The following is a 25,619-nucleotide window of genomic DNA, read 5'->3' as shown; positions in this document are numbered from 1 at the left end:
TTAAATTATTGTGTACCAATCCATCTATTTAGAGCAAACTATTCAATAGCGCCTCCTCTGAGCAGAAAGGATGAAAAACCACAATAAGCAGATCAATGAATGGATTTATTTTAGTTGCTATTCATGTCAAAATCAAGGATGACTTTTTGGGCAAAATAAAAACTTAGTTTCTATTATATGAGACATATATAATTTATATTAAAGTTTGTTCAAAACATATTTTTATACATTTTTCTATACTATTAACACCCTAAACTATAGAGTTTTGCTAAGCTATTTAAAATTGAGCGACTTTGTACACCAAAAGATCAGATCAAATAAAGGAGAAAAGAACTCCAAAAAATATGGCAAAAGAAATAAAAACAGCTTTTTCTTGAAGAAAAGCAACAAATTCTCACCTCCGCTAGAAATATAAAATTCCTTCTTTCTTTAAAGCTAGGACATGAAATATAAGTCAATGCCCACCAAATTAACTACACAGTAACCTAGCTAGCGTTTGTTTTTCTTAACCGTGACAAGACGAGCAACCTAACCTATTCTAAAAAGTAAAACCAATATACCATGTAGCTTCGTTTACTTCACTCTAAAAATTTATTATTTTCTTTTTGTTGAAAACTTGACAGTGACTGCCAGATACTTCACTCTGTAATTAATTAAAGCCCACAATTAGATATTGATGATGTGAATCCAATCTATATATCAATCATCTTAATTAGATCAAATGGTTACATCTGAAGGTAAGATCCTGGTTTTAATATATATATATATATATATTTTTTTAAGAAGGCCATAGTCGATCCGTTTCATTGAGAACGAAACATAAGAGTTTTACAAAAAGGAAAAAGAAAAATTGCTGAAAAAGTAAAGGGAAAATTGTTTTCAACATTACTCAGTCCAGGCACCAAAAGAATAATAGCATAATAACAAAGTATACATCCTAAGCTAAGCCACATCAACTATCAAGGCTAGGAACAAAATATAGCAAGACAGTTAAGTAGAATCATCAGAGCCACACCACCATTTGACAAAACTCGCATGTAACATCCCCTGACTACCCTCTAATTCTGAGTTATGTTTTAATAAGAATTTTGTTATGATGCATTAACCACATAAAGGCTCTTATTTTTTATGGAACAGGAAGTTTCCCCATAGTATCCTGGTTATAATTTTACGCGCAGACCAGCTAAAGAACATGATTTAATTAATTTTAATAGCCACTTGAATCAATAATTATTATTATCATTATCATTATCATCTTACAGACTCGTAGTTCTAGGCTTGAGCCTTGAATATATATCTTATAATCCTATACATTAAATGCTCCTCGTGCGTCGTAAAACAAAATTCCATTGTTACATGGGACCAGTTTCAAGCTTTCCTTCGCAATTTTGTTAATTGTTATTTGAGTGAGTCTATGGTACTATGCATATCACGGGTTGTTACCGTGTTACGGCTCTATATTCGAGTTTTCAAATCCTAACGGTCGATCCGAACCGTTCATCTTGTTCTCCATATTAATATGTGTTTGGAGACCAAATTTTACATTTTTTTGAAATTGTTTTACTATTTTTTTAGATATTTAGAACATCACTTGATCTGAAAATTCTGGACCATCCAAAAACAGTGATTTTCAATAAATCTAAAAAAATAGTAAAAAAATTTCAAAAAATGTAAAATTTGGTCTCCAAACACATATTAATATGGAGAACAAGATGAACGGTTCGGATCGACCGTTAAAATTTGAAAACTCGAATATAGAACCGTAGTACGGTGCCAAATCGTAATATGCATAGTACCATAGACTCACTCTTGTTATTTTATACTGGACAGAGATCTGAGATAATGAGTGTACAGTGTAGCCATCACATAGACTTCAATTCCCTTAATTTTTTATTATTATCTCAAAGGGAATATTTTGACCGAAAATAAACGGATCAAATTTTCGTTGAAAAACTTCTCTGAATAACAACAGTGGGTCGATCTAGTTCATTTGTTGTTGATCGGATGGTCCAAGGTAGCGGATATAGACTGTTCTACAGAAGTTACTCAAATATAATAATAATAAATTATAATAGTTTCTTAGATGTGCTCCAATGCACTATATTTTAGTGAATAAATTTTAAGATTAATTTGACCATCCGATATACCAATAAAAATATTAAAAACTAAATATATGGTTACCCATTTTATAATTGTTGAGATGTAGAAGTTTGGCCTCAGAAAATCATCATAGGCACATTTAGGAAAGAAATCAGCTGGCATAAATTATATAAATGGTAAGTTATATTTAGTATCTATTATTATTTCGGTAATTAGGCAAGAATCTACAAGTATGTATTTTAGGAAAATAGCCAGCGACTAATAGAGAATTAGGTGATAAATACTCATGTACAGAGTTTTGTATAGATCAGAAAAAAGTAATAAAATTCATTCTTCATTTATAAAATTCTTCAATAATAAATATTATAATTTATATTTTGATAGTTAAGAGATTATTGAAATATTTTAACACTAACAGGACACTGTACTCTGTAATTAGTGAATGATTTATCTCAGACGCGTTTTTGTCGACAATGGTTTATAGAATGATTTGCATATTTTTCACAGACCAAGTTTACAGACTTACATGTCTTCTGTTCTACTAATTAAGAATCAAAATTTAGCACGGACTGAATCGAATGGGAGTTGAAAGTTGAGAGATAAATATGGTGGATAACTGGCTACGGACTTCAGTAAAAAGGAAAAGAAAAGTTTGCTGGCTAGTACCCCGGGTTTATAATGTCTCATATCCTGTCGGATGGCTTATTTTTGAACTTTTCTCCATTAATGTAGAAATTTCTTTACCATGTGGGATGTTGCTCTGTCATTTTCTTTCAATGAAGGTCACCGCTATCCAAACACAGAGATGGTGATTGTTATCAATTTAAATACCCCACTCAAGTCTAAGACAGTGCAAGATACTGACACCTTGTGGTGTTTTATCTTTCTTCATTTCAGACCACTTGATAGCAGCATTTTCAAACCGATAAGAGAGGTAAGATACCAGTCAAGATGCCAACTCAACAAAGATCACATACCTAAGCAAGCGAAACACACACTATATGGTTGAATATCCATTATAACAGTTTTCAGAATGGATGAAAAATCACTGGAAATGCCTATTACGGAAATAGAAACTAATGCCCTTTTTCCCCTTTAGGAAGATCCTATAGATTAAACCTTATAAAGAAATTCTGGAGATCTCATGGAAAAAGGACAGCAGATCTCATGGAAAAAGGACAGCTTGTAAAGCAGCTGGGAGCATATGGACTCCAAAAAAGAACCTGTAAAATAAACATCATTATTTATTTAAGATCTCATAGCAATAATTTCTTTCTCTAAATCCCGTTATTTAATGGAAAACAAAATCCTATACGACAGGATCTGCATTATTTACTACCATGCTCTGCAAAATAGCACTACACCTCTAAGAAAGCACAAACACACCACCACTACAAAAACTAACAACTCCATAATCAAGCTGACAAGGAGTGAGCAAACTATTGCAAAAGGGGTCTCTTTTTTCAAGTCTTAGGCAGAAATTTCTTCTTTCCAGTTCAAGCTTTAGGACTGGCTTTTGAAAGACGGGGAAGCCATAACAGTTAAGACCTCGGTGACAGATGCCATGCAACTCAGAGCTGCCTTTAGAATATCCTGCGAGCACCCTGGCTTGACTATGCTTTTCACCTGTAATTAACAAAAACAATTGTTGTCTTATTAACAACCCAATTATGCCTGAAGCTTAAGCTCGGAAAAAGACAATTTTTATCATACATACATATATATATAGAGGTTGGCTAAGATCAAAGTGGTAGTTCCTGAGCTTTGGTGCTATCAATTCGTTTTTCAATTTTCAAAGTTCAAAACGTCGATCCGAACCGTTCAAGTGGTTCTCCATATGAAATTGTGCTTGGAGACCAAATTTTACATTTTTCTGAATTTTTTTTATTATTTATTAAGCCACTTTGAAAATCGCTGATCCAACGGGTGGCTTAACAAAACAGTAAAATCAGAAGCCACCGTTGGATCAGTTGTTTTCAAAGTGGCTTAATAAATAGTAAAAAAATTCAGAAAAATATAAAATTTGGTCTCCAAGTACAATTTAATATGGAGAACAACTTGAACGGTTCGGATCGACGTTTTGAACTTTAAAGATTAAAAAACGAATTGGTAGCACCAAAGCTCAGGAACTACCACTTTAATCTCAGCCAACCTCTATATATATATAGAGTAAGGCTACCATGCTTTGCAAATTAAAGTGAATGTTTTAATTTGCGCTCATATCTCTAGTTTCGAAGTCCAAATAGTCGATCAAAACCGTTAGATGTTTAATCTATATTAAAATGTGCTTGGAGACCAAATTTTACATTTTTTTGAATTTTTTTACTATTTATTAAGATCGTTTGAACATCGCTGTTTTTTAATGGTGCAGAATTTTAATTAAAACACTTACTTTAATTTGCAAAGCATGGTAGCCTTACTCTATATATATATATATATATTAAAATTTTCAGCTTAAGATTGAGCAAAAAGGTACAAGGTACATTTTTAATTATCGCACCACCCTATGTTAGCAAGACCCCATATTTCTCAATGCTTATTACAGTGTTAGGATTTTATTTGCTAACTCATCCTTCAACAAACTATTAATTGGGGAACCAAGTGGTAACTAATCTAATAGGATTTTTTATTCAAAACTGTTCTCATAGGATTTTGCAATTCAAAACTTCTCTGATTAGCAGGTAGAGAGGTAGCTTTAGTAGTTCCTAATACTTCCTCATGATAAAGATCCATCATCTACAAGCCAGTATTATTTGGCATGCAACAATACCAAACATGATCAATATCACCTTAGCTCCTCTTTATCTAATTTCTCCAATAATGAAAAATCTAAGAAAAAGCATGGAGCTATATGTCATTTCTAATGCATTTATGTGGACTGGATAATTAATAAGGACGAGATTTAAAGGTAATTTATAAAGTAGGGTATCAAATTTCTGGTTAATGCTTTCCAGGGCTGTAAAAAAATATTTCCAGCCTTATTTTTGCCTTCATATCTCCACCAATCAATGAGGAGCCTCTAGTCCAAGAGGTATCAGATACTATACGGAAGGAATTTCTGTATAAACCACCACTAAATATAACTTCTCTATAGAAAATGATACATGCTTGATCAGCACCAAATGGCACTAGTTGATCTTGTGTCCTTAAGATGGTATTGTTGGGGCTTTATTTAGTATAAGAAATTTGCAAAGGGAACTCTGTTTAAAGGCACTAGATCAACTTGCCCCCTTTGGTTTTGGTTTCTGGCAAATCTGAGGTCTTGTTTGGTAATGGTTTTTAAAAAAAAAAAATTACAAGGAACAAAGTGCTATGAAATTGCTGAATGAGCCCAACAATAGAAGGAACAACTTACTTGTTCGAGATATTGTTGAAGCTTCTTGATGCGGCCCATATAATCCTGATCCTCTACTGAGAGTGAAATCGTTGGCTGATCTACACCTGGCCCCTCAAACTGAAGTGGACCCGGATTTCTGTACATGTCCTCGAGCAGTAGGGTTGCAGCCTTCTCTCTCCATACTCTAATGAGAATATATTTCATATCATTTCATTATAAATATATGAATCACTTCTTTGAGAAGTATAAAACCTTTGAAAACTATGGTTTATCTTTTCAAAGTCTGTCATTTTCATATCAAACATTATGTCCATTATAAATATCTACTGCTAGAAATTAATCTATTATATTATTAGATTATGTGGGCAACACCATACCAGTAGTTTCCATTTTAGGGACAATGGTAGGATAATTCCTGCCATAAACTGCAGTTGAAAACTCAACACAAACTAACTTTATAAATATTGGATAATATTTTATACATTGTTGCTTATTTTAACATAATTTTATCTTCTCAAATAATTTCCAAGATTTGCTAATCTCCTCGAGTATGGAGGTTTGTCCATAGACCGTGTTGTGCGAATATTAATGGGATGGAATTTCTTTAACAGAAGACTAGCAGGATTAATTTGAAACTCTAGCACTGACAAAAAAAACCAGCCGTTTACTAAAAACTCTAGCTGATAGAGACTAAAGATTTTGTGATTTAATATATTCTTTAACTAACCAGCAGCAACAGCAAGCCAACAATAAAACATTAAATAAATGAAAAAACGGAAAATAATACGGACTCGTAAGCTTTTCCCCTTAGATCAACAGAAGCAGGATGAATTGCAGGTTTTCCGACTGGAATGCCTCCAGGACCACGAGTGTACTTCTTCACACTCAACATAGCCTACATTTTTACCAAAATTTTAACTTTAGAGAATAGAAAATATGCTTAAGCTATTTCAAGGTGGTAAGGTTGAAACTTACTGTAAACGGAGCAGCACCACATTTCCAATGATTGACTGAATTCTTCAAGTTAGTTACAGTTGCTATGTATCCATTTAAACCTGCCGCTAGTATGTGACGGCATATATTACCCAGTACCTGTTTTGTATTATGATAAAAGGGCAATTAATACAAATGAATTTTAAATTGGATCTGAGTAGCATATTATGGGTGACAACCTGTCAGGAGACACTAGACTAATCTCTTTTCCATTTTGTATACTTATTTCAGCAGATAATATCAAGAATTTTAATAAAAAAACATGAATTACCTGCAATTATGTCCATTTTACTCAGTATAACACTTTTGTTTGTCTAACATACTCTGATTTATACAATCCACATTTGTATTATGCCATTTTGATGTGGCTTTTAAACTAGTATATATTTTGCATACTGACATTCCTTGAGGATTTGTTATATGGCCATTATCAGTTCTTTCATATTAATTTTCTATTTTTTATTGAAGAAGCAAGGACGAGGTAGAGAGGGAGGTTTGGACATACATAGGCATAATCACAATCAAATTTTGAAGGCAAGGAGCCACGAGCCTGGTAGCCGAAAAAGTGACACACTGCATTGAATTTCTTCCCTTTATAAGTTCCGTCTTTCTGAAAAAAAAAATTGATAGCCTCAGCAGGAGGCGTTGTTTAAGTGAGAATTAAAAACTACAAAATACTGAATAGAACAAAAAGGAGGGAAAGATAAAAGAAAAATACAGTTCTCTTCTCCATTTCTTCTTCGACCAGATGGGCTAGAAGTTTCTCCGTCTCAATCTGACAAATGCAGTCATATGGATCATGCTCTTATAAAAAATAAACCAAGGAAAACATAAGGAATAACAGGAAGAGATATATACCTGAGAGAGTTGTGCTGAGTTATCAGACTCTGGGAGTAGTAGTAACTGTGCAGCAAAGGAAATATGATCAGAACTGTGTTTATCAGGATATTACTACAAAAATGTATAACTTCTTTACATAAAGAAACCAACACTCCCCCCTCACCCCAAACATGAACATAAACCACCAAATAAATGAACAAAAACGGAACCTTACAAACCCAAATAAACACTTGATGACGATATTGATGGATTTCTGATGTAGTGATTGGTTGTGAAACTTGGAGCTTTGTGCATAAGATATAAAGGAAACAATATATATAAACAGAACTAGAGAAGACCTCTTTTCTGATGAAGCGAGGGAGGAACTCAAACAAGGCACTAGCCCACGGTGACAGATGCAATGATATTTTCTCTGCAGGAATGCCGTTCCTATGAAGCCCATGTATTTCCTTCATAACAAAAAGATAAGTATCAAGGGAGACGGTCAATGAAAACAAATACACAGTCCTTTTCAAGAACTTGGACAAATAAGAAAATATCATAAAGCTGCAGTTACAATTGTCAGTCACTTAAAATAAGACTTAATGGCACGAAAGTATATAAAAGCTCGCTGATAAAGCAAGCATTTCTGAACAGAGCTTCTGAGTAGTCTAAATAATCAACCTACAAAAAGAGTACAGTTTGAGCATCTCCTAAGAAAGAAACTATAATAAACATGATTTTTGGCAGACAAAGCGCTATAATCTAAAAGATTTCTTCAGAAACTGGTGATAGTCACAGAAAATAAATTGAAAAATTAAACAGAAAAGTGCTTCTACCTGAAGGAGGGCATACATCTCTGGAATACTTTCAACAATTCCTTCTGGTATGAGAATAACACCATGATACTTATCTGGGCATAAAATAAAAAAATAAAAAATTATATACCAGAAAGTTAAGTAGTATCTTATCCTGATTACGTCATACCAGACAACTTTAGTTCACAAAACCTTGTTTAAACACTACTATTATGGACCATCCAACTGTCATGAATATGCCAGCTTTGAGTCACTGCAATAGTATGGTATAGCTAGATACAACAGGAGAGGGTAGAGCGAGTACCTTGAGCAGCACGTGCTTGAACAGCATCACAGATTTGCTTAGTTATGTCAAAAAGGGTGAGTTTTGACAGTGCCACTTCCTCACCCAATATCAGCTGAAACCCAATAAATACAAAAGGGTAAAGTTAATCAGATAAGCCCTCTAAAAGTGAGAAACTATTAAACATAAACATGTCATTAACTCTGAGATATAGCATATCATCATGCAAAGGTAAACATGATACTTATCATTCTGCCTTGAATGCCAAGGGCAAGCAAATAGAATCATGTAGTTAAACAACTTGATGTTGCACGTAATCAAAATTATTGAACGCCCGATGAGGCCCTCTCGTTCAAATAGATACTTCCATCAATAATAGAAAGCCCCTCCAATATTGTCAAGATGTGTACTTTTCTAAAAATATCAAACACCACAAGCCCCTCCAAAATGAAAAATGTCATATAGATTCCCAGGAGACAAAAATAACTTGATGCTCTTCTCATGTCTAATTCATTCACAATTATCCGCAAAGCACCCGTTCAAATAGAATTTTCGTCAATAAATGAAAAAAAATACATGTACTAGCCCACTTTTCTTTTTTCTCAAGTCAAAAATAGAATATTTGAAATAATAAACAGAGAGAATAGAACACACCATGTTAGGGTGAGACTGTAGAGCACATTCCAAGGCCACATTGGAAGCCTGACGACCCATCAACCGAACAAAGTAGTAGTACTGGATACCAATTTACATTCGTACATTATTTAGTTATAAATAGAACAATCAGTATTAGGAAAAATTCATATCACGCTAGAAAGGGTGCATTGACAAACAATAAGGAATACTGCTCACAGCCCTCATTGCCAAGTTCTTTAAAAAGAAAATGCCTAAAACACCCTTGTTAAAGCAATAAGCAAGGAGAGCTGTTTGGTAACCTTTCAAGAAATGGGGAATAAAGACGCCTAAGGTGAACAGTATGTTTTATCTGAGGGTGCACACAAAATTGCCACATGGTAAGTTGAAAATATTTCAAAGTTTAAGATTTCACAAGGACTCGCACAAATGGAACAGCAACATACAAGCATGCATGTCTGGCATTAAGCATATGTAATGGAAGATGAATAGTAATAATACCTTTCCTGCGGAAAGGGCGTCAGTGCATATGTTGCTAATTAGTTGTGAATTGACCTGAAAGAAGAATTTCAACATTTAAACTCATAAGAAAGTGGAAATTTCTGGTAGATTTTCCATTTTTCTAAAAAAAATTGATTACTGCTCTCACCAATGCAAAGAACAAACAAAACAGAACTAGACTTGGTCAACATGCACCTAAGCTAATTTAGCTGTACACTATTTCTGACCCTCCAGCAGCTTTGGATTCTTATATCCAAATTTAATTGTTTATTCCAATTAACAGTTTAAAGACGCCACTTGTCACTATGTTTCAACCATCATGCCCGATTATTTATTAAATTAAAAATGAAGTCGTGCAAACAAGCAAGATGAGTTGAACTGAACCAAGGTACAAGGAAAAATGGAATAAAAAAAAGCAAAGTAGAACCTTGCAAACTGTGTCAAACCCAACATTGGTCTCAACAAATTGATTCTTCAGATCTCCATAGAACGTTACCGGCACGCCCACCACCTATTCAGTATTCAATTAGGTAATGTTTTACATTATTTGACACAACGGTGATTATGTAATTTTCGATAATCTCCAAAAAGAAAATCGGAGAGAAAAAAAAGCAGCATTGTACCTTAGTACTACAATTACATTCAGCAAAGGTCTCAGCTAGCTGAGCTGCATCTGAGTTTGACGTGGCACCTTCAATCAAAAGCAAGTGAAATATTGTCAATGAATAAATAGATAGATAGACGGAAACCCCCAAGTATTAAATTGTGACAAAAGGTAAATAAGCTACCTCCAATAATAACAAGGCCATCCAACTTAAGATCATTGCATGTTGCAATGGTGGCGTTAACTTGTTCTGTTGTCCTTATTTGATCAACACTTCTCCCAATCAAATCATAGCCACCTTCATATAAATTTAGTTTTTCATATATAACTTATAGGCCATAGAAAATTAACTAATATACAAAAGAGAATGGCATACCTTGGTTCTTGTACGAAGAAAGAACCTCATCTGTGATTTCCAGGGTTTTCTTTGCAAACATGCCTTCACTTCCACCTTAATGCAATACAAAAGATAACTTAATTACCCAGAAACTAAATACACAATAGCAACTCTATATTAATGAAACTCTGAGACAAGAAGCTGAGTAATTAGTAATTGCTTGCTAATACAACATCTTGGAATGATGTGTCTTATTTAAAAGATGTTAAAGTCACCAGCATTAAAAAAGAAAAGAAAAAAGAAAAAGAGAACAGAGAGAAAAAATAAAATAAACTAACCAAGAAAACCAAGCAAGGCACTGCCAGGGTTGTGTTTTTTCAAGGCATCATGAAGTCCCCAAATGACGTTGTGTCCACCTGGTGACTGCCTCCCAGAAAATACTACTCCTACCCTATATTTGGTTTGTTTCAAAGGAAAAAGATTCAAATTTATATTAAACTATGCAACTTCATATATGCCTATTGTAAACCAGATCATAAACCCTAAAGTCTCGAATATAATAACACTATGCATGGGGTCATAAAAATTTGTAAATATCACAAGTTCAGACCACAATATCAGGTTTAAATAAAAAAAATCTAAGGTACAATTTCACTGAAGATAATAATACAAGGTTCCAGAGCCATTCTATATCTATGCATAGAAGTATATGCCTACAGGCCATCAGTCAGTATTGCTGAGGAAATGTTAGACCTTATCAAGGGTTCTAATTAGCTTTTGACAGTCCATAGTGGCAGGGAGGTAGCTTAGTGTTTAACATTTAAAAGTAATAGAGCAGCCAAGTCCATAGTGGCAGGGAGGTAGCTTAGTGTTTAACATTTAAAAGTAATAGAGCAGCCAATAAACCCTGAAACTGATACATTCCTTGAAAGTTGAAACTAATTTCCAACTTTAAAACACCTAAAATATTATAACACATATATAAGCATTAAAAACATAGTATCAATTCTATCACTATAAATAGTTCCTTGTATGCTAAAAGTAGGATACCGTATAGTCCATACTTCATATAGTAAAATAGAAAGTAGAAACTAAGTACCCTGTGTTAGAAGGAATAAGCTGATAACTCCAATCCCTTGTGAAAGAGTGGTGGATGAGAGTTATCCCCTTATCCCCACTTCTTATCATCTACCAAACAAAGCCCTATGGTTAAAATACAACAACATCTGAAAATAGGCAAGCACTAACTTGGTTCAAATGCTACAACATCTTAAAACCAAACAACTATTAGCCTTAAAATTAAACAACTAGCATATCAAATTCAGCGGACAATAAATAACGCTACATTCAACAGGTACAATTTCCAAATCCGCTGAATCACACAATCTATAGGAATTTAGAACATGATAAAATGCTATATCACCACTTTAGAAGCTTGGTTCTGATATGATTTTGTATTTTCCTACTAACTTATCTTGATTTTTATTGTGCTTGCTTATTTACTCAGTGCTAATTGAAGCAATTTAAGAGAGAATTACCAACAAAACTGTAGATAAAATCATTCCATATTCACATAGTACCAGCCAAAATTTCTTCTTACAGGCAGGAACAACAATCTTCAGATTTTGAATTCTTTCCAGCTTTATAGTTCAACAAATTTCAAGACGTGTGATTCATAATTTAGCAAGGTGGGTAAATTAATAACCTGATATACCTCTAAATAAAAGCTGGAAGGAGACAAACAATTAGGAGCATCAAAGTTGTTACCTAATTGGGTGTGGTAGGTGTATGGTTTGGGCTTCAGGGGCTAGAGTAGTGGCCCTCAAGAAATGGGCCAAGGGCTGCCCAAATGTGCGGGGGAAGGCCTGGCTTATTGCATGCGCACTGGCTGTATCAGCTGTTGTTGTCAAGTCGCCAAACTCCACCCTGACTGTATTCCCCTATAAATATTGTTACAAGCACAATTAAAATAAGAATCACAGATGAACTGTGAATAGACCCTCCCCCCTCCCACCCCAACACGCATAGTTAGTACTTGATTGCAATTACTCTTAAATTTGTCTGCACCAGGCAAACAGAAATTTACCAAAAATGCCGCACATTATCTGGGCCAAAAAGTTTTCGGAATGAAATTTAGAACCCCACTCCACCTCAGAGACATAACATTTGTAAAATTTTATTCAGATCCCCTCTATTAGAACAAAGTACTAAATTTACAATATATGCATGGTATAAATATATCAAATGATAGTAATTTGAATCATAATAGTTCCATAATCATAATAGTTGTACTCTTTTTTTATTTAAATTCTAGCAACAATGCATATTGCTAGGCACAATTTTTCCATAATTTCAAATTGGCAGCCCTATTAGAAAGATATTTATAAATAGAAAATATATTTCATTTTCCTGGTAACTGTAAACTCTTATACAATATGAGGGAAATGTAACCGAAAAAAAAAAAAACATTTTCTTCCAGCAAATCAGACATTGTGGAACTTTTTTTAGTAAACATGATTAGAATAGAAAAATTGGAAAATATTAGGCCAAAATAGACTGAGTTCTACGAACTTCACATCGATACAAGATAGAAATGGGGACCAAACCTCAGAAAAGGGGTGACAGAGGGAGATCTACCAACTTTTTCAAGACATCAACAGAAGATAGAAAAGGAAGGCGGTTTTGGTCAGCCGAGATAGAAAAACCTTTACTAGAATGACGAAAATACTAAATAAAAAAAATATAGGAAAAGAAACCAAGAGGCACCTGGAGGCAGGGAGGGAGTTGAGGCTGGTACTCTGTTCTCTTTTTTTGAAGCTCCGATAACTCTCGAGGTGCACCAAAATCCGCCATCTCTGTCTCTCTCAAATCAAATCTCTTCCTCTCGGATCACTGTTAGGGAGGGAGGAGCCACGGAGGGGAAAGCTTTCTCTGCTCTTTGTTTCTCACCGGGAGTGTAAAATAGACTTCTTATTGTGCGACTGAATGAGGCGCATCGTGACGCATTATATGCAAATAGGCTCGTGCTTTCAAATGAGTTGAACCAATCGTATTAGGGGTCGCTATTTCAGTGAAATGGTCTATATATGGAAGTTACGCATGGTTCATACCTAATAATTAGAGCGAACGGGGCGGAAACTCTTGATTTCGGCAGAGCTACGAGTAAACTATTTACGAGGAAAAAATGAAGTGGGATCCATTATTGATTGATACCAAGTTGGCAAGTAAATATACACCAGGTGCACCTTATAAAGAAGACGCTAAAAATAATGAAAGCCTGCGGTAACATAACCCGCGTACGAAATGTAAACCCAGGCGCCACCTGTTTTCTGGCTTTCTGTCCACTTTTGTCCTGCAAACTTGACCCACTATATTTTTTTTTTCATTCTTTGATTTGGACCGTTTGGTAAAGTTAGTGGTTTAAGCCTCAGAACATCTCTAATTCAGTAATTAAAATTAATTACTAAATAATAATTATAAAAAATTAAAAAATTAAGCAATTCATTTACATTGGTACAATAAACTAAACAATTGAGAATTAAATACTTGACCAATAAGAATTAAATATTTTGTCAACTCATCTTTAAAAAAGAATTTCTCATTAAGTAATTTTTTCCAACAATTGTTAAATAAACAATAGCCATACAATCCAGTAATTACAAAAACAATTGACACATTAGTATAAGCAATCCATAAACAATCACCGTTGAAGATGCTCTAATGAATATATTCTTAGCATAGATACCGTTAGATCCTGCGTCCTTGTCGTTTGTACTGAGACTGCTTGTTTCTCGAAAAGCACTATGCGTGAATTTAAAAGGCCTCCGGTTCATGCGAAATGGAGATGCTTGAACGCAGATGGGAAATCGAGACCTCGATTTGTGAATTATTGGAGGTGGGTATATTGGTAACTTACTAGAGTTGGCTGATTTTTATTATACAATGATCATAGCATTGGTTATTAAAACGTCATGCCTACGGCTTTAATAAAAGATTAATAATTAAAAAAGTCATTTTGACTTGAAAATCAGACAACGAAGGAATCATGTTTTGTTTTTCTTCTTTCTTGTTTATTAGTATGATAGTGACATAATAATTCTATGACGAACTAAAAACTTATACCAAAATTTAAATTCAAATTAATGTTAAAAAATCTGAACACAATCAACAATAGATTTTACTTGCAATTTGAATATTGGTCAAGAATAAATTATAATGTTAGATCTGAATTTATGGAATTTAATGGTGTTAAATTCTTAAATATAAATACACGAGTGGGGTTAAGTATTCTAACTCCTTAAATATGCCACATTACTAATTTTTCATTTGTTCAATCTTATTTTTATCTTTTTATTTAGGATCCTGAGAGCAATCCCCGCAATCTCAATCCCGCACAAACTGTCAAAAAAGTCATGGGGGGACCGCTCAATCATTAATACTCCACAGAAACTGTTAGTATTTAACTTAAAGCATCAAAGTATTTATCCTGGATTTGCAAAGTATTAATCCCTATATAATTATCTCTATTTATAACTGAACAAATCAATCTATCAATTGTCCCCGCACAAAATTTCTTTTTTTTTTAATTGTCCCCGCACAACTAGGGACAATTAAATAAACAATCCCCTCATAAATACTTGTCAGTTATTCCCGCACAATTTTTTTTTTTATTGTCCCCGCACAACTAGGGACCATTAAATAAACAACCCCCTCACCCAATGATAAAATACTTTATGCTACATGGATAAATACTCTATATTACATGGATAAATACTTCTCAGACATAATTGCAACTTTCAGTAAAACATCAATAATAAATACTTCTCAGACATAATGATAAATACTTTATGTTAAATTGATAAATACTTTCTATTACATGGATAAATATTTCTCAGACATAATTGCAACTTACAGTAAAATACTTCTCAGACATAATGATAAATAATTTATGTTATATGGATAGATACTTTTCAGACATAATGATAAATATTTTCTTGAACTTTGTTCTTAAACTTTTTAATCAAATCAAAGTATTAACATGTCAGGGACAATGATAAATACTTCTCAGACATAAAGATAAATACTTGTCAGAACAATAATAAATACTTTATTGAATATCAGCAAACAGATAAATAATTGTTAGCGGGGATTGTTATTAAATGAAAGTATAATTAATGCGGGGATTGTTATTAAAGGAAAGTATAATTAATGAGAGGATTGTTAATAAAATGACAGTATAATTAATGCGGAAATTGTTATTAATTCATAGTAATTAATGCGGGGATAAATGAAAATTGTTAGCGGAATTAATGGGGGGATAAAAGGCAGTTAAGGAAGTTAATTTGGAGAGAGAGAGAGCGCGGTGATAAATGGGGGGACAGGGGTGGGGGGATTAGTATAATTATTCTTTTATTTATTATAATCGGGACGGTTAATTTGTTTTCGTACTTTTCTCGTTTGAAGATGATGTCTTTAGTTTAGTGTGTTCGAGATGTATAAAAACTTTTAAATAATAACTTTTTCTGTGTTCTTCCACAAGAATTTTCACACAACTTATCATGTTATTTTTTTATTTTTGCAGATTTTTGGTATTTCATATAGATACTTATTTGTGTTTAGAATTTATTGAATGCAATATTTTTTATAATAAATTGTTACGTGTAAAAAATTATTATTTTCTTCTATAAATGTTTCTTTATAGAAGCCGAACTCCGGCAAACAAAGGATCCATAGGTACCTGACTCAACAAAATTGAAACGGACGACTCAGATTTAATATCAGCCGATGTCTGTTCGGGATGATGGAGGTGGCAGTATTATTGTGCTTTGAAATTTGTGCCAAGTTAAACATTTTAATTTTGAACCGTCCGATTTAATTGTACTCAGTAACCTGAGGGGATGTGAATTCGTAAAGAAATGCACATATCCCACACACTAATACGGGCACAACGATGCATTATTTTCTAAAAAGTAAAGATTTTATACAGATCTAGTCTCTAGACAAAGATGTAAATAAAATACTCAAAAAAAAAAAAAATCCATTTTAGACTATCCAATGACAAGAACATATCAATAACTTTAGAGGAGGGTTCAAATGCGTTCATGTTTTTGTGCCTCCATTATGCCTCCATCTCTCTCCATCATTTTTAAAGTTCAAACAGATGATTCGAACCGGTCAACCTAACCTCCATACTAAAATATGTTTGGAGACCAAATTTTATATTTTTAGAAATTTTTTTACTATTTTTTTAGATAGGCACAAAATCAGTAAATCTGAACCATCTAAAAACAGTATTTTTGTACCTATCTAAAAAAATAGTAAAACAATTCCTAAAAATATAAAATTTGGTCTCCAAACATATTTTAGTATGGAGGTTAGGTTGAGCGGTTCGGATCGACTGTTTGAACTTTGAAAATGATGGAGAAAGATGGAGGCATGATGGAGGCACACGAACATGGAGGCATTTGAACCCTTGTCATAACTTTATTAGGATACGTTTGGACTTTGGATGGAAGATAGAATAGCTAGAATAGTAAAATTTAAAAATAGCAAATGAAAATAGAAAATAAATAGTGATTTTCAGATTGTTATTAAAATAGTGTTATTTTGATTAGTGAAATGTTGTTTGGATTGTAAATTTGGAATAGTGAATAGCTGTAACCGATAAATGATAGTGTTAATAAGGTGCTAATTAAGATGAAATGTAGGCAAGTGAGGTTTCAAATGAATTGTCACGGTGTGGAGATAACAGAAGTAATGTCAATTTTATAATTTCGAAATTATGTTAGCGGAAATCTGAGAAAAAAATATTTTTTTCCTCTCTCTTTATACTTTCGAATAGTAGCTATTCCAACATTTGTAAGGAATAAATAATAGCAGTTATTATAACTATTTCAAATAGTAAAAATATTGTTTGGATGAACGTTATTATTCCGAATAACCCCTATTCTAAAATAGCTGTATATTCTAGCTATTCTCATTTCATCCAAACATACCCTAACGAATATCTTCTTAACTAATATTAAAAAACCAGTTTAAAAACAAAACAAAAACTTCCTGCTTACTTTTGTAGTTTTATTTAATTTGATGGTCAAAATTAATAATCATTTTTTTTAATAAACAGCGGTGTACTGAAAAATAACTCAATATTAAATTCTGATTTGTTGTACTTTCCAGTCAAAAACTGTGATATTTGGGACCAAAAGTGAAGTCTTAATTGTCCGCCGGTCTCCTTTTTTTTTCTCTCAATTTAATCAAATATTTGCTAGTAGAAGAGGAAAGGTCTCAAAAGAGCAAAGAAGGTTCTCGAGAAAAAAAAAGAAAAGAAAGAATTATCTTATATTTCTCCGCACATTTTTATTACTTCCCTGTTTATTTTCTCATTTTCTATTTTTTCTATTTTTTATAACATGATCATGAATGACAAAATTTTCAAATTATTCCCAAACGCTCAATTTTCAACATATAATCTTCAACAGTGAAAATTATCATATTGGATAATATTTCAGAGATATTAGATAATTTGATGTTTGATCTCCAACTTTTATTTGAGAACTGCGAATTTAATACAGTGGTACGAATCACATCTATCTATAGAGATATTACAGATTCAATTCTACTAAGGTGTACCATAACTTTTTAATAAAATAACTATATAAGACTTAATATTTTTTATTTTTTATTTTTTTACTTTATTTTCCCACTATATCACCTTATAGACCAGTCTATGCTGAATGCGTATCCTCTACATTAACTTAAAAAAGAATCTTCTGAGTTAATAAATATGAACCGTCTGATTTTAAACGAAGCTAATCCGACACCTGCCTATAACATGAGAAGTCTTTCAATATTAGTGCATATTTAATTTGCATAAATTTTAAAATAGATTGAACGTTGAGATTCATTAACTCAAAATATTCTCATTTGAGTTATCGTGTTACGTATGAGGGAGACAATGACATGTGATTGTTGATTACATAATATAAAAATTTTAAATAATTTATTTATAGTATTATATCAAATGTCATCAATTTCGAAGTAATTTCATACGCAAGTTTTTTGTAAGTACTTAATTTTTTTTTTCTAAAAAGGCCATAATAAATTTTAGCTTCTTTTTATTTAGATCTAAGGATTATAATTGGCAGAAGGATAAGAAAAATAAAAGAGATAGTTCTTGTAGTATTCTAGAAGCATTTGAAAAAAGATACTTGACTTTTCGAAAATGATAAACACTATTTAAATCTTAATCTTTGATAAAATTAAGAAGAAGAAAAACAATTGTCAAATATTAAATAAAAATAAATTATTATTGTTTTAGAGAAATATTTTAATTATTAAATTTTATACTCGTTGCAATTAACTTTTAATTCTTTTGAACACTCACATCAGCAATTTTTACTAAAAAATAGTTAGGAAACAATTTCTTTTAAAATTTATTTATAAATTAGAAATCACGCTACATAGAATAGAATACAAGGTGTTAGCGTGCTTTTAAAAATAAAATTAAGAATCTCAATGCAATGCAATGCAAATGCTCTTTATTAGTAAGCATTCACGAATTCAGATCCAGTGCAATAACTGGCCGAGTAGAATGAGATTTGACTTTTGAGTCATCAGTTTCAGTCTGATACAAATTTCAAATTAAATATTTTATTAGAATAGATTCCGTATCAATTTTGATCCGGTTGAAAGTATTGCACTCAGTCAGATATCATTCGGCATCCACACAATAATAAGTAATAATCTTCGAGGTACCGTTGGAATAATGAATTGCTCGTGTAGTTCTGTTCTCTAGAAGCATTTCAAAATAGACCAAAATCATTTATCACTTTCTCCGACTTTCTTTTTCCCCTTTTCCTCCGAAGCAAGAGATTTCTTTGTTTATGTATTCCTTTGTAAGACAGCTTCTTCATCTCAGAAAAAAAGAAAAGACAGCTTCTGGAATCGGTTTTAATGTTGTTCGAGTTGCGACTTGGAATCTTCAAACTTTAATCGGAAAAAAGGAAGAAAGAAAGTAGTCAACATGTTACCTAAATAAAAATAATAATAAAAAAAATACCTTCTAGATCTTCTTATATTTTGGTTTTTCTCCGGCTTCGTCTCCCAAGCAACGTGCATGTACAATAACCTTAAATTTGGCTTTCTTTAATTTGCTGCCAACAAAAGTTGTCTGCTTTTGGTAATTAACAAGAGTAATATCTTTTTTTTTGCTAAGAGTAACAAAAGTTATCTGGTTTTGGTTTCTCCAAGTGTATAAATCTTTATTCTTATATTAAGCACATAGATGTCCTAATCTGTTAACGGCTGTGATTAAACAATAGAATTTCATATTGAATTTCAACCCTTCAATCAAACAGATGAAATGTTTTTTATTCAATCTGTTAATGGCTTTCTTTAATTTGTTGCCAACAAAAGTTGTCTGGTTTTGGTAATTAACAAGAGTAATATCTTTTTAACAAAAGTTGTCTGGTTTTAGTTTTTCCAAGTGTATAAATCTTTATTCCTATATTAAGCACATAGATGTCCTAATCTGTTAACGGCTGTGATTAAACAATAGAATTTCATATTGAATTTCAACCCTTCAATCAATCAGATTTTTTATTCTATACATTTTTTTTGATGTTTTTCTATGTATAGAAGTCTAAATTTATTTAGATATGTATTGGCCACATACAGATGTAATAATTACTCCATTTTTTTACCAAAAACTTTTATAAATATGCAAATCAGACAATTATAACTAACTGCCAACAATACATATATTCTAACCAATTATCTACATTTGGTATCTTTATTAAATCCCAACCTGTGTAAATCGTAATTAATGAGATCAGATTGGTGGATACAAAAAAATAATTACTAATATTAAGTCGTAAAATAATTACTAATATTGAGTATCTATGAAAACAATTAAATAAAAATTCAATTTATAATTATTAGGTAATCTTAATTGCCGAGTTGGAATGCCAATTTTAGCAAGAATTTTGTAGATTCCTGAACAAACAATCAAAACCAAATAAAATTGTGTAAAGATTTAATTCTTTCTCGTGATGTAAGAAAAGATACCACATTATCATTAAGAAATTTCTTAATTTGTTTGGTTCTTATATTATTATTATGTGCCCAATAAGTTTTTTTTTTAAATTAAAATTGAGACACTGTAATTAATCATTACGTGAAAGACAGTCAAAACTTCGTAATAAAGTACCTTAAAATTTAAATGAATCAAAATTTTATACCTGGTAATAAATATTATGTTATATGTACATACATAACTGACGTTCATATAATGAGATATATAACAAAAAGGGCATGATGAAAAAAATGGAAATTCATTTTAAAATACCACACAAAATCAACGTACTTATGAAATAAAAGTCGTCCAACTTAATTTTATAAAATAATGAATTTTGTATGCATTTGTTCTCTTATAATATGTCTATGTTCCAATATATTTTAATATCATTCATAAATATTATTGAATAATTATTCTTTTCATTAGTCTATCTATTTATGAAAATATGTTATTTTTATGAGAATTTTTTGTTCTTTTATAATATGTTTCCATTGCAAAGCATAGGCGTGATACTAGTATATAATAAATCACGCCTAACCTATATTTATTGTGGTATATAATCAAAACCAAGAAACAATATTTGTATTACAAAAATATGAGTTACAAAAAAAAAATTATATTACCTTCTATATTCCTTCGATTCTAAATTGTCCTGAACATAATTTTTCAATTACAAAGTTAACAAAACAAATGTTTTTTGGGATTTTGGAATATGCAAATCCTCCTAAAAGGGTGGGTCCCATTTGTGATTTGTCCCTCTTTTTTTATATCAACCGCTCAATGTAAAACGGAAAGAATTTAATCAGAAGAAATGAAAAGGATAACATTTTAGAGAGAATTTTCTTTCTATTACCTACAGTTATTATCTGATTGCGAAAAAATTTCGACCAACAAATATCAAAATGCTATTCATGATCTATTAATTACATTCAAAATATCCTTAAATTTGGACAACACCATCGAGATTAGGAGTGCAAACGGATCGGATACGAATCGCATAGTGGTAAAATTATATCTGTATCCGCTTTTATTTTTCGGATACGGATAAGAATCAAATATTAGACAGATACAGATATATGGATATAAATATCGGCTTTTTATAATAATGAATAACATAATTTTTTTCATAATATATATTAAACTATATATTATATATTTACTATACGGATACAGATAATTAAAATTTAAAATCATATCCGTATCTGTACGGATATTTGGATATTGGATATATGTATCTTATTTTTAAATATGAATTCAAATACAGTCGGATAATATCTAACCGTTTGCAACCCTAGATTCAAGATTCAAGCAGTGTTATCAGAACTAGACGGGACCACTGATTTAACCGAAAAAAATCGGAACCGGTCTCCTGTCCGGTTCGGTTCTGTTTAAGACCTCTTAAGCATCTAACTCGGTTAAAACCCAATTAACCAGCTGGGTTTTTAAAAAACTACCGATAAAAACCGATGTTAAACCCCAGTTCAATAGAGTTTTCAACTTTTCATAAATCTAGCCAATATTGCTACTTTCTCTCAGATCATAAAATTTTATTCCTTTTTCTCAAATCGCCAAGATAGAAAGCATCAGGAAATTGGATCTCCTTCCTCCTACAACCTCCCAAATCTCATTCTGATCGTGTTCTTCAATATTGCTCATCTATTTATGTGTATTTCACGGTGGCACAAGTAGCTTGAAAGTTGAAACGAAATCGCGAGAGAAGTTGTCTACATCCTATATTGTAAGTAATCTCATTCAATTAATAAATTCAAATCTGTAACATACGTGAAAAGGTTGAATTATTTAGTAAGCTTTATTGAATTGATGCATGCATGTTAAGTGTTTGATGAAATACTCAAATGAAAATAGAATTTTAGATGAGAGCAGTGGAGTTGCCAATGATTGCTCAAATGAAAAACCGAAGTTAAAAAAATCAGTAAATTATTGTTTGTTTGCTTGTTTAAGTACTTCTCGATATTTTTTATCCATGTTACTGTTTGGTAGTTCCAAGTTGGTACAACAAGCACTAACAATGTCATTTCTGTGTAGAAGGATTAAAACAAAGATCAAACATGTGTACTCGAGTTGATCCATTTAAATTTTGCAACTTGGTGATCTCAACATACATTTCAAACAAAAGGAGAATTGGAATATACTAAATATTGGTACAACGAAACATGTTACTCAGTTTTTGTGGTAAACGAAACAAGATTTCTAATTTTACTGATAAAAAACATGTTTCTCAGTTTTCCAGATTCCTAATGTATATGATATTTTGATCTCTGGTTTTTGAAATGAATTACAAAGGTGACTCTTTATTTTATTTGTCCTTATTCTGTTTTTTAGCTGTACTGGTAATTTTCCTGGTCGTCTTTTACTGTTTTTCTGTTAGAAAAGACAAACTGAGGGGCCTAGATGCAAATATTACTTTTATGGCTTGGACCCCTTGTCAGGGCTCTTATAGGTACCGGGAAATGGGACACTACTCTTGTAATGCATGCGAACTCACAAGCTATCTTTGAGCTTATGTAATTTCAAGCATGAAATGAAGTTATGCCTACGGGCTGTTAGCCAAAAAAAACAGCGGTTGAACCGGACAACTCTGGACCAATGAACCGTTAACCCGAAGTTTTATCGGGTCAATGTCCGGTCCGGTTCTGATAACATTGGATTCAAGACGGGGACAACAGTTAAACGGATTACAAACGGGGTCAACCAGCATTGGTTATATCCTCCAACATTGCACGAGGCAGAGGATCGATAATAATACCAGGTACAGATGTATAATAAAGTATGTTTGGCAATCTTGTTGGTTGTGATTTCATTGCAGTATTCAGAAAAGAAAAAAAATTAGTTCCATTATTATATTTTTTTCCCTTGAGATTATTTATTAATATCAAGCAAACAACTTCGGAAGCGTAGATATACAAAATATATAATAGAAAATGCATAGTTTGGTTTTTCTAGAATCCAATTAATATACAAAAAATGTTTGTTTATTAGAATTGCATGCCCATAAAAAATGAATGATAAACAACAAATATTTTAATTCTATTATTAAATCTAAGGAATTTTGCGGGCAGGAGTGGCAAAAAAAATTCATAGTTCGTGATTCGATTTGAGTTTAATTCAATTCACACTAATGGATTCAGCTGTTAATCTTTAACAATGCATGAATCAAACTTACATCACAGTTCAAAATTGTTAACATAATGATAACTTCTAATAGAAAAATGTTTCACCAACATAACAAATTAACAACGGAATAAGTTACATTTGACTAGGTTCATGCCGTGATTTTAATCAATCCAACAGTGTAAAAGGTAAAAAAATCTTAAACTGACCCATAATCCATTAGTGTGAATTAGTGAAAAGTAAAAGAAAACCGTGTAAATTTTGTTCCGCGAGAAGAAAATTAATGCATAAACTATCTGCATAACTAGGGCTGCTAAAAAAATTTGTAGTTCGCAATTAATTCGATTCGAAATTAGTTCGATTCAAAACAAATCAAACCAGTTCGATTCGAATCTTATTCAAATTCAAACTCAAACTCAAACTAGAATAAGTTCTATTCGGTTTGATTCATTGCCAACCCTAGGTAGAGTGGCAATTTTTCCAAACATTTGGTTAAAAAGAATGATAGTTATACATAGGTCCCTGTTTTCAGTACCCAACATCTTGCAACTTTTGTTTCTATTTTAGAATCTTCAGATATTTTTTTTAAATAATCTACCCGCAATTCCTCTTATATTATCCGATTATTATCAAATAGTAAATTTGAGCGAAATATATATCATATCTTTCTTGTATCTTCCAACTTATCTCCATTATAAATGTCTAAAATGTAATATATATATATATATATAGTAAGGCCACGCTACTTCGCGAATTAAACAGGCTGTTTTAATTCGCACTCATATCTCTAGTTTCGAAGTCCAAATAGCCGATTCAAACCATTAGATGTTTAATCTATATTAAAATGTGCTTGGAGACCAAATTTTACATTTTTTGGAACTATTTTATTATTTATGAAGATGGTTTGAAAATCGCTGTTTTTTAATGGTGCAGAATTTTAATAAAAACAACGATTCTTGAGAGCCTTTAGCCATGCGTATTTACGATATCTACATGCACGTAAAGATACGGAAAAAACAAAAGAGAAGGAAAGAATTATTTTTTACCTGTATCTTCCAACTTATCTCCATTATAAATGTCTAAAATGTAATATATATATATATATATATAGAGCAAGGCCACGCTACTTCGCGAATTAAAAGGGCTGTTTTAATTCGCGCTCATATCTCTAGTTTCGAAGTCCAAATAGCCGATTCAAACCGTTAGATGTTTAATCTATATTAAAATGTGCTTGGAGACCAAATTTTACATTTTTTGGAACTATTTTATTATTTATGAAGATGGTTTGAAAATCGCTGTTTTTTAATGGTGCAGAATTTTAATAAAAACAGTGATTCTTGAGAAGATGATTCTTGAGAGCCTTTAGCCATGCGTATTTACGATATCTACATGCACGTAGAGATACAGAAAAAACAAAAGAGAAGGAAAGAATTATTTTCCTTTGTAATTAACACTAAATATATAATTTAATTCAATGAAGTGAGAAATGGGGTTATTAATAACGTTTTGAGTTTTTTTTTAGTAAGATACAAGAGTTAAGCTCATGTTTTGTTTAACCGTGATTGGTTTATAAAAGTTGAAGAGTTCTGAGAAGTAACCCTTCAATGTGTTTACATTAAGAAAATAACGTTTTGAGTTTGAATGAGTAAACAGTTAATTATAATATTTCAATGGGTTTCTATCTAAAATTAGAAGTTTCAATGGACATGTAATTAATTTTCTCCAAAATAAACAGATGCCTGATTTGAGAGCCAATAAGTTTTCCCTTCATTAATCCTGATTACCGGATCATCATAACCCATCATCCAATAAGACACCCGATATGATGTCAGTGACTCGACACACTTGTTCTAGTCCGTGCCCCTCGGCCACTATTGGTCCGGTTGTCCCTACCGTTTGACTAGATATATAATATAGAGTTAGGCTAATATGACACTAGTGTTATATCAAACTAAATAACACCACATTTTAAACTCTTAGATCTGCT

The 25,619-nt window shown here is 32.0% G+C and overlaps 2 protein-coding genes across 2 annotated transcripts in view; one reads left to right on the top strand and one right to left on the bottom strand.

The window, feature by feature from the left end:
• The window catches only part of LOC144564921 (18 kDa seed maturation protein-like), a 73,055-nt gene that overhangs the window by 11,460 nt on the left and 35,976 nt on the right, over positions 1-25,619 (top strand). The gene's annotated exons all lie outside the window — the stretch shown is intronic.
• On the bottom strand, positions 3,329-13,442 carry LOC144564919 (pyrophosphate--fructose 6-phosphate 1-phosphotransferase subunit alpha-like). The gene is made up of 19 exons (XM_078314500.1): positions 13,192-13,442; positions 12,193-12,365; positions 10,764-10,876; positions 10,465-10,539; positions 10,273-10,386; positions 10,108-10,175; positions 9,912-9,995; positions 9,485-9,538; positions 9,005-9,085; positions 8,372-8,465; positions 8,089-8,162; positions 7,609-7,719; positions 7,289-7,333; positions 7,149-7,205; positions 6,936-7,040; positions 6,413-6,529; positions 6,229-6,332; positions 5,456-5,621; positions 3,329-3,726 (listed from the first exon to the last, which is right to left on the bottom strand). Exons 1-19 carry the CDS (start codon positions 13,276-13,278, stop codon positions 3,604-3,606), a joined length of 1,845 nt encoding a protein of 614 aa, XP_078170626.1. The 5' UTR covers positions 13,279-13,442; the 3' UTR covers positions 3,329-3,603.

Source organism: Carex rostrata, chromosome 14 (assembly GCF_964058835.1).
Source record: "Carex rostrata chromosome 14, lpCarRost1.2, whole genome shotgun sequence".
NCBI lineage: Eukaryota > Viridiplantae > Streptophyta > Magnoliopsida > Poales > Cyperaceae > Carex > Carex rostrata.
Note: the sequence above shows the minus strand (reverse complement) of the source record. Positions and strands in the feature narration are given on the sequence as shown.